This window comes from Lycium ferocissimum, chromosome 6, assembly GCF_029784015.1.
Source record: "Lycium ferocissimum isolate CSIRO_LF1 chromosome 6, AGI_CSIRO_Lferr_CH_V1, whole genome shotgun sequence".
In the NCBI taxonomy this organism is placed as follows: domain Eukaryota; kingdom Viridiplantae; phylum Streptophyta; class Magnoliopsida; order Solanales; family Solanaceae; genus Lycium; species Lycium ferocissimum.
In genome coordinates, this window is record NC_081347.1 from 49,481,139 (window position 1) to 49,494,875 (window position 13,737).

At 31.7% G+C, this 13,737-nt stretch overlaps 1 protein-coding gene across 1 annotated transcript; it reads right to left on the reverse strand.

Moving 5' to 3' along the window:
• Positions 1-291: 291 nt before the first annotated feature.
• Positions 292-815, reverse strand: LOC132061360 (large ribosomal subunit protein eL38-like). Its single transcript, XM_059454195.1, has 3 exons — positions 756-815; positions 519-693; positions 292-386 (listed from the first exon to the last, which is right to left on the reverse strand). Exons 1-3 carry the CDS (start codon positions 813-815, stop codon positions 364-366), a joined length of 258 nt encoding a protein of 85 aa, XP_059310178.1. The 3' UTR covers positions 292-363.
• Between the last annotated feature and the right edge of the window lie 12,922 nt (positions 816-13,737).

Genomic DNA, 13,737 nt, shown 5'->3' on the forward strand with positions numbered 1-13,737 from the left:
ATATATAATAATTTAAATTTATAGAGCCAACAAATAATAGCAATTTACTCTAGTCCAATTATTTCTCAAATTTGTAGCGAATGATATATTTATGTTTTTTTGGTAGCAAGAATTGTTGATCACTCTCTGTCAATATTTCTGTCACAATTTGAAATTCCTCAAAAAATAGAAAGACTAGTGCAAATTATATGCATTAGGGTTCAAAATAAAGTCAAAAGCGGATAATTGAGAAAGCAACACAATATCTAAGATGAACAAAACTTTAGATATTCAACAGGACAAAGGAAATGGTAAAGGAACACAAGTTGTTCTAATTCTCCAGTATCTAATCAAAGGGAAAAAAACACATCAACTCTGCCATCTTCAGAGGTCTTGCACGCTCAAACCTACACATCAAAATATACTCGAAACCATGAGATTCATGAACTACATAGATAATTAGCAAACAATAGAGCAAATAAACTAGCCAAATGGAACAACGTAACTAAAATGTAAGCACCAAAAGATGAGCATTATACCTGGAGGAAGTGACTGATTCAACTTGTCGGCCTTCTCAAAGTCGGAGACACAGAGTGTGTAGAGGTACTTGGAGCAGCGAACCTTGAACGTAACCATATCCTTGTTCTTCACAGATCGTGCATCCTTCTTCCTTGCTGTCAAAATGAAATCCTTGCTCTGGTGGATTTGCTTCGGCTGAAAAAAATAAAAGTTCAGTTATACATTCACTCTCTCACACAAGGATTAAAAAAATGTACAAAGTAGTCCTGAGCAGTTCTTTTGGTGAAGAAAGTTGTCCTAAGCAAGTTCCCATACATAATAGCAACAAACTCAAGTGGTAGTGAACATGAAATATTTGCCTGTCCAACGAGTAAGAACTAATGTATTTAGGACATACCAAAAGTAAAGATTTCACTAACTTCACACTTTCGTACATCCTTTGAGAACGAAAAATAATAAATGGGGAAGCGAGGAAAAAGAAATCAAGGAATCTCATTCATAAAGTTATAAACTATAATCAACCTGTAGTTCCTTTACCAATACAGGCTTTACTAGCAACTAGAAGATAAGTCGCTTCATCAACATTCCCTAACTGCTCAACATATATCAAGAAATTATAACAAATGCCCACATAAGAAGAGAAGTAAGAGTGGATACGAGACTAGTCGCTATGCTTGATGGCCCATCAATATCGGGGTAAAAACAAAAAACAAAAAAATCCTGAATAATCCAGTTACTTCAGCAGATACTAAAAGAGGACTAAAATCTTGGATTAATGGTGTGTTTAGTATGGTTCCAATTTTTTCATGTTTGGTTGGTCAAAGTCTAGGAAATCAAGTTCCTTAAAAATGAGGAAAATGACTTCCCTAATAGATGTAATGAGAACAATGACTTAGTATTTTCTTAGGGACAATTTAGCCAAATTATCTATTTTTATCTAGGAGTTAGTATTTTCTTAAGAGGTGTGCAAATAAGTGGACATTCTTTTTTATCCAGAGAGAGTATTATATATAGATTTATTCTTAAGAGGAAAAGGATATCACTCTGATGTCTTTGATGCCACATTAGTCTACCTATCTCTTAATTTAAATTAAAGGAAAATTTCAGAAGGTAATTCAGGCACAGCGCACTACATCTCTTTCGACTTGCATTTATGTACGGCTTTTGACTATTAATGATATAACACCACCTAGTCCTAAGTTTCCTATAAAAAAAATATAATATCGTTGACATGCAGAAATAATATCACAATCATAGTTCTCACAATCATGTTCGTCTATATCGACCATTTTCACGTTCACTTTTCAAATTTTATGTTTGCATTTTTGGTAGTTTCTGATCATTATTGTTGGGTCAGATTTCTAGTTTTCAAAGCCATATAAGTGACAGGACACGTCTTGTAAAATAATATGTCCGGTTCCGAATAATCATCTTACTTTCCAATAGTCAAATTGGATAAAAGTTTATTGTTTAATGATTACCGTGATGATACGTTACTAATTTGGATAAACAAATAGCTGATACGTTTAGGAACCTCCCCTCCTATTTCCTCAATTTCATCTACACACTAGCTAGGGTAAAAACATACCCACATTGGGAGTTTACACCAAACCAATAAATATATGACATGTAAAGTGCATTGGTTGCTATAAACACCCGGTATGGGTAAGTATTTAGGCACTAGCTAGTACTCTCTTTTCTTTATTTCTTTCTCGTCAAATATTTTAAATGGTTTTTTCCTTTCTAATGTTTAATTAGTCCCTTGATAATCTTGGGTGTATGCCCATGAAAAGTCTAAAGAGTTTGCTCATATATATATATATATATATATATATATATATATATATATATATATATATACACAGATTGTATATATATATTTTTTCCTTTTTTATGAAAGTTCACCTATAAATATCATCAGAGGCGGATCTAGCATTTAAACTCTATGGGTTCAACCTTAAGATTCTTAGTGCAAACCCGTCATATTTTAAAAATTATGGGTTCGTGTCTATAATTTATTGCAATTTTAATAAATTTTTACATATAAATTTATGTTCCGCGTCGAAAGTTGGGGGTTCAATGGAACCCCCACCTAGCAAGCTAGATCCGCCACTGAATATCATTTAGCTGAACTGATGATGCCTGATAACACATATTTTTTCCTTGACTTTGTTCGGTTTTTTCTGCAGAACGCATACTCTACGAAAATTCCTCTCCCAATTTAGTAAGCTCTGATAAAAGAAGAATGTCGTGTCCAACTTGAATAGATGGTTTTGGTGAAATGGTGGACCTAGACCTATATTCATAGGCCAAATGATATTCTCCTCTGAATCAATCAATAAAGAAGGAAAAAAGAGATATTCACCCCGTAATGCTTAGGTTTTGGCGGCAAAATTAGCTCATATAAATATGACTTATCTAATTCATTCTAGTTGGGGCGCATTGTTGATACATTCATTTATTAGTCCAGCCCATTTTAGCACAATTCATTTTAGCCAACCTAAAAATTAGAGTAATATGTAGCTCAAATTAAGCAATGAGAAACCTTGTTAAAGTATTTTCAAGAAAGTATTATTTTATTTGATATGTTATTTATAGTTATAATAAAGAAAATAACAATTTTATTACGTACTTAAAAATTATAAAAGAATAAACAAAGATTGTATTGTGAACCGCTTTTTAGCTATTTAAGCCTAACCTATTTCAATCCAAGTAAATGAGGGGGTGGGGGTCATAACCCGTCGATTTGCTAACTCAACTCATTTTTATCCTCTCAAATTCAGTCCAATTGATATTTCTACTTGCGTTATTTATGCATATACTCCATCAATTGATATCAAAGCTTGCTTATATTTTCAGACAAGTTGTTCATATAAATATGCATCGGCAGCTATATGAATTGATTGTTTTTTTAATTGGAATTTTCAGAGAGGGAGGGAGGGAGAGAGAGTGTGTGGCTGCTCTCTTTATGCTGGTTTAATTTCTTCTACCATAAGCAAAATTAAAAATGATAAAAAAGAACAAATCACAGTTGGATTTTATGTTGCGTCTATGAAAAGTCTTGACTTTATTGGTACACTACGACTATTGAAAAATGTCCAAACATATTTGTGTAGTATATGATTTAGAGCAAATATATTCTTCATAAAAAAAGTGATCTATTCTTATCATTGTTGTTACACAGGTAACTCAGATATGCTCTTTTCGGCTGACAGATATAAAATCAATTTTAAAATATTTTTATGATTTTTCTAATAGTTTATAGTATACCTTAATTATAATATTCGAACAAAAATACTTTTGGTACTAACAAACTTAGGACCCAACTAATTAAATCTCATGTAGCCTTCTACTCGGGTGACAAAGATATCACTTAGGCCTCATTTGTTATCATTAAGATTAAGATGTCTGAATCTGAATGCATATCTAAATGATAAGATATTGTCTCTAGATCTGAACACTAAATGATTAAGACTATTTGTTTTTCAACATCTGAATGTGCATAATGTATTTATTTAAATATAATAAATATTCAATTCAAATAATAATGTAACAAATATTAGAAGATACATACAAATTCAACAAAACAAAAATATTGTTTGATATAAAAAAAATGAAACATTTATGTTCGCTAGTAATGGGGGAGATACTTTGTAGTGGTGGTGAGTAGGGTAGGTGTGTGGTGGCTGGTGGGGTCGTGTTTAGGGGTGGGATTTTTTTTGGAGGGGCGAAAGAGGGGTTTGGTATGTAGGGGTGGTCCGTGGGGGGGGGGGGGGGGGGGGGGGGTGCGCGGTGGATTTGGGGTAGGTGGGTGGTGGTGAGAGGGGGTGGTGGTGGGTTATGGTAGTGGGTGGATGCGGGGATAGCATGGGGTGTGGGTGGTGGTGGGGGGTGGTTGGGGATAAGGTAGGTGGGTGGTGGTGGTGGGCGGGTTGTTGGGGGTGGGGTGGGTAGGCATAGGTGGGAGGTGGGGGTTTTGAGGTGGTGCTAGTGGTTGTGGTGAGTGGGGGGGGGGTAAGGTTGGGTGGTTTTATAGGGGTAGGGTGGGTGGTGGGAGTGAGGGGTAGGGTTGGGTAGTTTTATAGGGGGTGGGGTAGTGGAAGGGTGGGGTGGGTGGTGGGAGTGAGGGGGTAGGGGTGGTGGTGGTGATGGGGTCGATCTTAGGGTAGGGTGGGTATATGGGTGGTGGTGAGGGGGTGCGTAGTTGGTATAGGGGATGGGTGGGGTGGAGGTGGTGGTAAAAATTATCCATACAAAAATATCTCTTGATGATATTAAGACTTTGTTTAAGATCTTAATAATTAAGACCTATTTAGACCAAATAAGTGTTTAGATCGATCTTAATGTAGACAAATGTATTTAATGGCCTGAGGTTCGAACAATTCAGATTCAGACCTACATTAAGTGCAAACAAATGAGCCTTAGCATGCCACTTCACCACCTTCATAGCCACGATTTGAAAATTGTTCATTAATTTTTTAAACTTTTTTTTCATTCACACTTTTTTCCTTTTAATATTCCTTATATTTTCACGCTGGTCTTTCAGAAACAGCCTTTCTACCTTCCGAGGTAGAGATAAGATCTGTGTATACTTTACCCTCCCCATACCCCACATTGTGGGATTTCATTGAATATGTTGTTATTGTTTATATTTTCACGCGAAAGAACGGAAACGAAAAAGGAAATAAGAATAAAGAAACTCTTATAATAATACACAAATATATTATTGGGGAGAGAATTACAGTTCCTCGTTATCAAGGACTTCTGAAATCGCATTATTTTCCTTTATGAGATTTGCTCTTTTGTGAATTAGCAGATTAGCACCAGAGGTTGCATCATTGGAGAAAAATAGAAGAAAGAAATTATTTTAACACTGATTGGCATTGACAATGAACTTAAGCTTAATTTGTTTGACCAATGATGAAACTCAAAAGATTGGTTTAAACTAAAAAAGCCCCTCTCAAAATATCAAATTCTTTATTACTCATAATAATATGTTGTAACAAAATTATAATTTATTCTTTGCATTTGAATAGATTTTTTTTGACATCTGTGATATATTTAACAAGAAAACGAGTGAAAAATTAATTTGATCATCAAGTAATAAATCAAAATAGCCCTTGAGTTAAAGAAGGAAAAACAAATTAAATATACCCCTGGATTTAGCCAGAATGATTAAATTATACCTCTAGACGAAGGATTTAATTAGGAGAGATATTTAATTAAATTCACGTGCTTTTATTTTAGTTAAAAAAAATTAAATTGTTTTTTCACTTTTGTCAGTCGAAAAGAACATAGCTAAGCCATTTAGGTCAATTTTCTAACGAACGGTATATTTACTCAATTATATTGTACAGGGGTATATTTAAATATTTTCCTTATGTCTTTTATTTTTCTTTTACTTCTGGGGAGAAACGGTGGAGGAGAGAGAATTGGTGTATAGCCATGTATTATTTAAATATCATGAATTCTACAATTAGGTGAGGATAAAATTTTATTTTGTGACTAATTAATATAACTAGTGGTGGTGGGTTCTTTACCTCCTATCACCACTATATTGGACCATCTCTTGTCTTGTTTCTTCCTTTGCCTGATATCTTCCGTCTCTAGTTTCCTAATCTTAAGACGGTATTTGATTAAATTTATAAGCCGGTTAAAATAACTTTGATTTATTCATGTATTTGACAATATAAAAAATGCTTATAAGTTGAGTGTTATAAGTTGAAATTAATCATAAATTATAAGTTGGGCACTTTAAATATCTGATTATATGTCTTATATATAAGTACTTTTGATTTGACCAAACCTTTTATGATTTTATCTCTAATATTTTTTGTTATCTCCAAAATACTTTTCATAAAGTATAACTTTTAATCATCTCTATATTTTATCTTTGTATTAGTAAACATATGTCGAGCGTAAGAGTTGGACACAGGATGAAGAAATAAGGACACATTTTAATATTTCCCCGCCTGCCGATCGAGATTCCGGAAACGAAATGGAAATTGCCACCAGATACAACTCTCCGCTTTCGAGATTTTGTACGTCGAGGTGCAGTATGGGAACATCTGAGAAAAGATAAGTGTAAAGATAAATGTACATGACAACGACACTCCGAGATTCAAGGTTTCACGATCGAGTCTACGATCTCCACACCAATATAGACAAACTCATGCGTAGGGTTAGGGAAGGTAGTTAATTAGATCAACCCTATAATTATCCAATTATCACTACTAATTTGTATCCCGACTAATTTTACGCCTGAATACAACATTGTTCTCTGTTGTTCACTGCTAAGATTCGATCGTTCAAGCATTCATTCATCGTTACATTATTTTAATTTTTACATTATTGTTCCAGGAGATCAAATGAGAACTTCTATCTCTTTTTATTATTCAGTTCTTCGAGCATTATTATCTGTTTCACCTAATAGTTCGACTATTATTTATTATTCGCTGCTTCAAACATTTAATCAAAGATTTACAAATAATTGGATTAATTTTGTTAATAAAGACCCCTTTCGAACAAATTCAATTGGTTTTCCTAATAAATGAATTTTAGGAAATACAATCTGTTATTTGTCCTTTTTATGTAAAAATACATTTGAATTTATATTTGTCATATTCCTTTTTCCTATATTTGCTCGTTCAACTCTCTTAAGTCTGTTAGCACCATGCGATACCGGGGAATAGAGTTAGATTGTGTATCTGGCGGCGTAGCTATACAAAACTGTATCACCCGTTTAAGAGATAATCCTAACAAATCCTTTGGAAATAAATTAGGATACTCACATACAACTGGAATGCTGTCAATGATAACATCTTCCCCACTTATGTCCCGTACTGTGGCTATGAAACTAGAACAACCTTAGTTAATCAACCTACGAGCCTGGAAGAAGGAGATAATCCGCTTTTCTGGGGTGATTGTATTTTCCTTCCACACTATCCTTAGCTCTTCGGGTATATCAAATCTCACAATCTTGGCATGACAATCGAGTTAATTAATATAACACGAGACCTATGAATTCACACTCATGATGACATTGAAATCAATCATTTCTATCAAGGTCTCTCCATCCTGAACCGCAACGGTGCAATCCCGATATGCTTGATCTATCATAATGGACTCTATCATTGGGGTCGATACCACAAATGATTCAACCAGGAACTCAAGTCCTCACTCATAAGTCATAACAAGTAGCATAAAATGGAACACGTATGAATAGGTAAATTCAGAATCTATCAAAGCAAAGGCCGCATGCGAGCAAACTGTGAATAGTAGAATTTATGAATATTAAATATAAATACATTTAGACACCAATTCTCCTCAATCATTAAAAGAACCTCCAATAATTTATTTGGGACTATATGAAATATTCTAATTAAGGGGTTGCAAATGGATTTGTCGGTTCACGGCCAATCATTGATGATTCTGAAATGGCTGCGCCTACATCACATGTATGGATAATGGCTGCGCGTTTCACTGCGATGTCCAAAATATATAAAAGATCATTGGACTATGCAGTCTCTCCAGTATAATTATAATCTATACGTTTAGTCATTTAGCTCTTAATATTGGATGATTCAAGTCAGTTTGTTTTTGTTAAGTCTTACTAATAATTATTCTCATGTGATACTAGAACACTACTCAAAAGGTATTTACTAAAACACACCTGGGCCAATTTAGTGAATAAGTTGTAGGTGCACCTAAATTTGGTAATTTTGGGTTAGATTTTGTATATATATAATTAATTTGGAACCAAGTAACTTAGATGAGGATGTGGTAAAAAATTTAATTTGAGCTCATACAATTTAAATTTCGAAGCCCCTGAAAACATATATACATATGGAAAATTCTATCGCACTCAAAACACAAATGAATCATTTATTGGGAAAATTCAAATGTATCTATTACATAATAAACCCAAGTATCGCAGAAATTTAATACAACAATAGAATAAGTGAACTCTCTTTCACTCATTTTGTTGATGTACGTAGCTTTCTAGATGCTTCTTTATCCCTGTAATTAAAAAAATGTCACGTGACTTTGAAAAAAAATCTCCCCATTTTGTTTGAGTAGACATACTTTTCTAAAGCCACATAGTAATTTTTTTTTTCTGGATGGGTCGGGTCTGGTTCGTTTAAAAAAATGGATAGACTTATTTTTTTTTAAAGTCATGGAGATATTTTTTTAAACGAACCATACCCGACACACCAGAAAAAAATTACCATGGCTTTAGAAAAATATGTCTACCAAAAAAAAAAAAATAGGTAGACTTTTTTTAAAGTCAAGTGGCATTTTTTTTAGTTAAAAAATAACATAAATGATTTAAAAAAAAAAAGCTCCCATCGGCGAAAAGAGTATATTTGCACCATTTTGTAACGGCAGGGATATATTTGCACTCTTTTGTAACAGCAGGAGTATATATACATCACTCTTGTACCAAGGGGTATATCTGCTCTAAATATCAAAGTTGAGGGATATATTTGCACCTTTTCCCTTTTCATTATTCAAGTCCCCAAAATGGGTAAACATCCATCCCAAAATCAATGAAATAAAGCTGGTTCAAATTAAATAGTCAATTGATTTTCTTTTTGAAGTAATCTAGTGTAACCATGGGCTAAGTTTGGGTGTCGCAAGGGGTTCATCCGAACTTCATTCAACAAAAAATTACAATATATATACAAGATTAAAATTATTTTTTATGTATATATAGTGTTGGTAATGAAATCCTTGGCTTTTAGAGTGTGTGTGTGTGTATATATATATTGAGTCTCCTTAGTGAAATATTTTGAGATTTCCTTGACCGTAGTTTTTCCGTATATCTTTTAAAAAATTTGGATTATCAACTATTGTGACTTATAATATTTTTTACATAATTTTCAAATAATTCGAACTGTGCCACATAAATTGGGACAGAGAAGTAAATAAATCATACACTTTGCTTTTATCAAAATCTCGTTTAACAAAGAAAATTGTAATTTTTAAAAAAAATAGTACTAATATATCAAGTCTACAGATGAAAATACCAGCGAGAACTTGTTGAAAAAAAAAAAAAAACATATGCCAGTTACAAGTTATCACAGCAAGATTTTCACCTTCATATATGTTGTCAATAAGGAAAGGATAAAAGAGAAAACTAATGTGCTTTGACCATGGTTTAGATTCTGTTTCAGCCTTTTAGGTAAATAAATATTGACTCTTAGATCTGAAACCGTACACGTGTAACCAGATTAGTAGTGCGATGGACCAAATGGACAGCAACTGCACTGGGCTTTTCACGCTTCCTGTTTTAGAGTTGTGACAACTTTGTTTTTCACACGAGAATTTGCTAATAAGCTTTGTCGACCATATTATATCTATGAATCCCCAAAAGTCAAGGGTCTAGAAGTCATTATAAATGTGTATTGGATTTATAAGTAGTCGATAAATAATAGAATTATATATGAAATAAATTCCTTTGTCGTAAGAATTTGTAGAAAATGTCAACAAACCAGGCCGAGCTCTTTGGAAGCATTAGATGATTTATTTTCTGATTAACTACCACCAAATTATAAGTGCTTGCAACTTTTCCAACTTTTTTTTTTTTGGTGAAGAATTTTTTTTTTATTATTATTAATCAATCACCACGAGCAATTACATTTTTGTGTCCATATCTACCTCTCCTTCTATATTTTAGCTATACAAATTCAAAGAAAAACTAGACCATGATGACTATCTATCCAATCTCTTCCTCTAATACTCAGCTTTCTAGACAAAAACAGAATTCCTCTTCAGCTTGCATTCCTGCTTAATCTCCATTACCAAATATCATAGACTTAACTTATATACAGTAGTAGATAAAAGTGTTTTTAATATTATTTGGGTCTGTTTGAAAATTATGGTGTAACTATTAAGGTAATAATCATATATTCAAATAATTATATAGTATAATTAATTATGATGGTCTGTTTATTTTTCACAAGATATATAATGACAGTACTCCTTCCATCTCAAATTATATGTCATTTTTTTAGTTTTGCACGCCCCTTAAGAAATATTAATTAGGAGGGGTTCTTGATTACTTTACCCTTATTTATCTCTAAGTTATGATCTCTGTCCATTAAATATTAACTATATTTATGTGTCATCTCCATTAATAATAAAATTCTACTAATGGTAAAATGGGGAAAAACTAATTAATTTTGTTTTGAACTTCTAAAATGACAAATAATTTGAGAAAACTATTTTTAGAAATCGCTACACATAACTTTCAGTATTTTGAGATGGAGGGAGTATAATTTTCAGTATTTTTATTTCTTAGTAAGATGGGTTATCTATTAGGATATCCCAATTTATGTGCATGAATTTGACGGGCACATTTGAAAATGAAAGGAATCTTTTGAAACTTATAGTATAAAATAAGTTATAAATATTTGTTAGGCTATAAATCGTTGCATTCTCATTAAAGGTGGTCTTGTCCCTATCACAAGAACACGGTCCACAAATTTAACACCCAAAATAGAGCTTTATCATCCACCTAAATTGTTGAAGTTTCCTTCGAAAAATGATTTGCTAAAAACGTTACTTAATCTGTTTAATCTGCTACCTTTAAGATATTTCAAGAGCTGTCTTGTTTGAGTTATTAACTTTTTAAATCTGACAGACTGTAAAAATTTCTAAAAAGAGGTCGTGGGAATACGGAGACCAGTTATTTTATAAACATAAAAAAATATACAAGGTTAAAATGGCATAAAATAGACTTTTACAAATTACTCCATATGCGTTGTCACCGCTTCGTGATCCAACTTCAACATTGTCTCATAGAAGATAACAAAATTGCAGATTCATTAATCAATAGTCTCTGATATCTTCAGAGTCATACGTAGATAAGTTCAATGAATTATTATTAATGAATTATTGTCACCTATATTTGAATACTAGTTAGTCAGTCGTCTTTAAGTCTACAACTTAAGATGTAAAAATAGTAACTTTAATTATATTAAATAAGCAATATAATTTATGTCATGTTTTTCTATAACAAAATTAATCTAATGTAGTTGCACGTTGATCATGCATTGTTGATAATTTTTTATAATTATTAAAATTTCTTAGTCAAATAATTGGATAGAATACAAGTGACTTGATATTGTATAAACTACTAAGATAAAATATGAAATTGCAATTCGATACTTTTATGAATTTGTGAGCATATGATTTCTAGTTACTATAATAGAGAAATAGATTTCTTTTGATATCATTAACTTTTCACTCATTATTTATGTATCAAGGGTATATGCTATTAGATATGGTTACTTAAGCTTAATTTTGGACCAAATTCAAGAAAAAACCTAAAATTTATTAAAATGAACCTAAAGAATAAATTTAGTTCTTTCATATATACTTTATGTTTAAAAGAATTAATTCGTAGCTAACCAAACAAGAAATTTTAAAGAGACAACTCGATCTTGACTAATAATGCTACAACTCGATCTTGACTAATAATGCTAGCTCTATTAATACCATGTGACATCATTTTATAATTTACACTTTTAGTATTTATGATGTATCATAGATACTTTAAAGGCTACATCAAGCAAAATTGTCCATAAAGAATTCCATTCAGATAAGAAAAAATAAATTAGAAAAAGAACTAATTATATGAGGATTGTATTTTGTTCAACACATATGATATGTAACTTCATATAAATATAAATCTACTAAAATTTTGGATGGGCTTTAACCACCTCTCCTTTTTCCTCTTCTTCATTCCCCAATGTGATTGATTTTTAAAAAAAATTAAAGATTCTATTGATTTAAAAAAAAAAATTAAAGATTCTTGCTTTTGTATTCAAAATATGCCAATTTATTAAGTTTTAAACATATTTTGTGCTTTCTAGGTGAATCTACTAAAAGTCATTGCACCAACCTCTTTCATAGACAAAACAAGATTTAATACAAATTCTAGAAAGAAAGAAAAAAGTTATAAGAAAATGGCTTGTGCATGCAAAAGAATTAAAGTTCAACCCAAGACCAAAATTGTGATATAATCTTATCCATGAAAAAAAAAAATGAATGTTAGCCCCTCAATTATTTGGCATTTCCACTTTTAATTTGGTTCTTTTGTCACTCGGCCTTACGCATTCAATCTTTAATTATTATTTTTCGTTGTTCTTAATCTAGTCAACAAATCTTTTACATTCAGTCTAGTCAACAAATCTTTTACATTCGAATGTATTCATCTCCGATCACGTACGAATTAATCCCAAGAAAGAGCCAAGAAGCTACCACCAAATTATAAGTGCTTGCAACTGTTTACTCGACTTAATTATCCTAACATGTAACATCCATAACATCATAAATTAAACTTATTCACAGCCGTAGCTTAAGTGTTTTAATATTATTTGGATCTATTTGAAAATTATTATGTAATATTAGACTATGAAACTATTAAGGTAATAATTATATAGTAACACAATTATAATAACTTATTTCTTATAAAATAAATCGATAAGTTCAATACTTTATATAAAACTCGCGAAGAAATACTCGATCACATAGAGTGCACAAAATGAGTTGATTAACAATATTCACATATGAAAAAATGACAACAACAAAAAAAAACATTCACTCCTCTTTTCTATCTTGAATCTATAGTATTTTTTTTCTGGTGGATTTCTTTCTCAGTTAATAAATGTTTGTATTAACATTTATAATTACACTATATATAATTCTCATAATTTGTATTTCTTCTTAAGATGGGTTATCTATAAAGGATATCGTTGATCATGTAATGAGTTCACTATCGACGTGACTGTATTACATAATCATATTGTTGATCATATATAATGATTTCCTCACCTTTATGATCTTATTTAAGTAAAAAAGAATCGAACTTAATTGTCACTTTTTGGGCACAAATATGTAACAATAGCTTCCTAATTGCTAATACTCTGACTCCTGAAATTTCTGTCATTAGTACATAACATGCTTGGATTTCAATAGAACGAACTTTGAGGAAACTAAAACAAAAAAAAATAAAAATTAGAAATAACCTTCTTCTTTTTTTATTTGCTTCAGAAGATTTATATACTACCCGTTACGGAATGTGACCTCTCTTTTTAGTGTTTAATTCAAAGGACATTACTATAATAATCACACATAAATGAAGAAATTTGAGATTTTGAAATAAAAATATCTATTTTACCTTACATTATATTTAGAAATGAAAAACAATTGGGTATTTGGGTTGGCTCATGG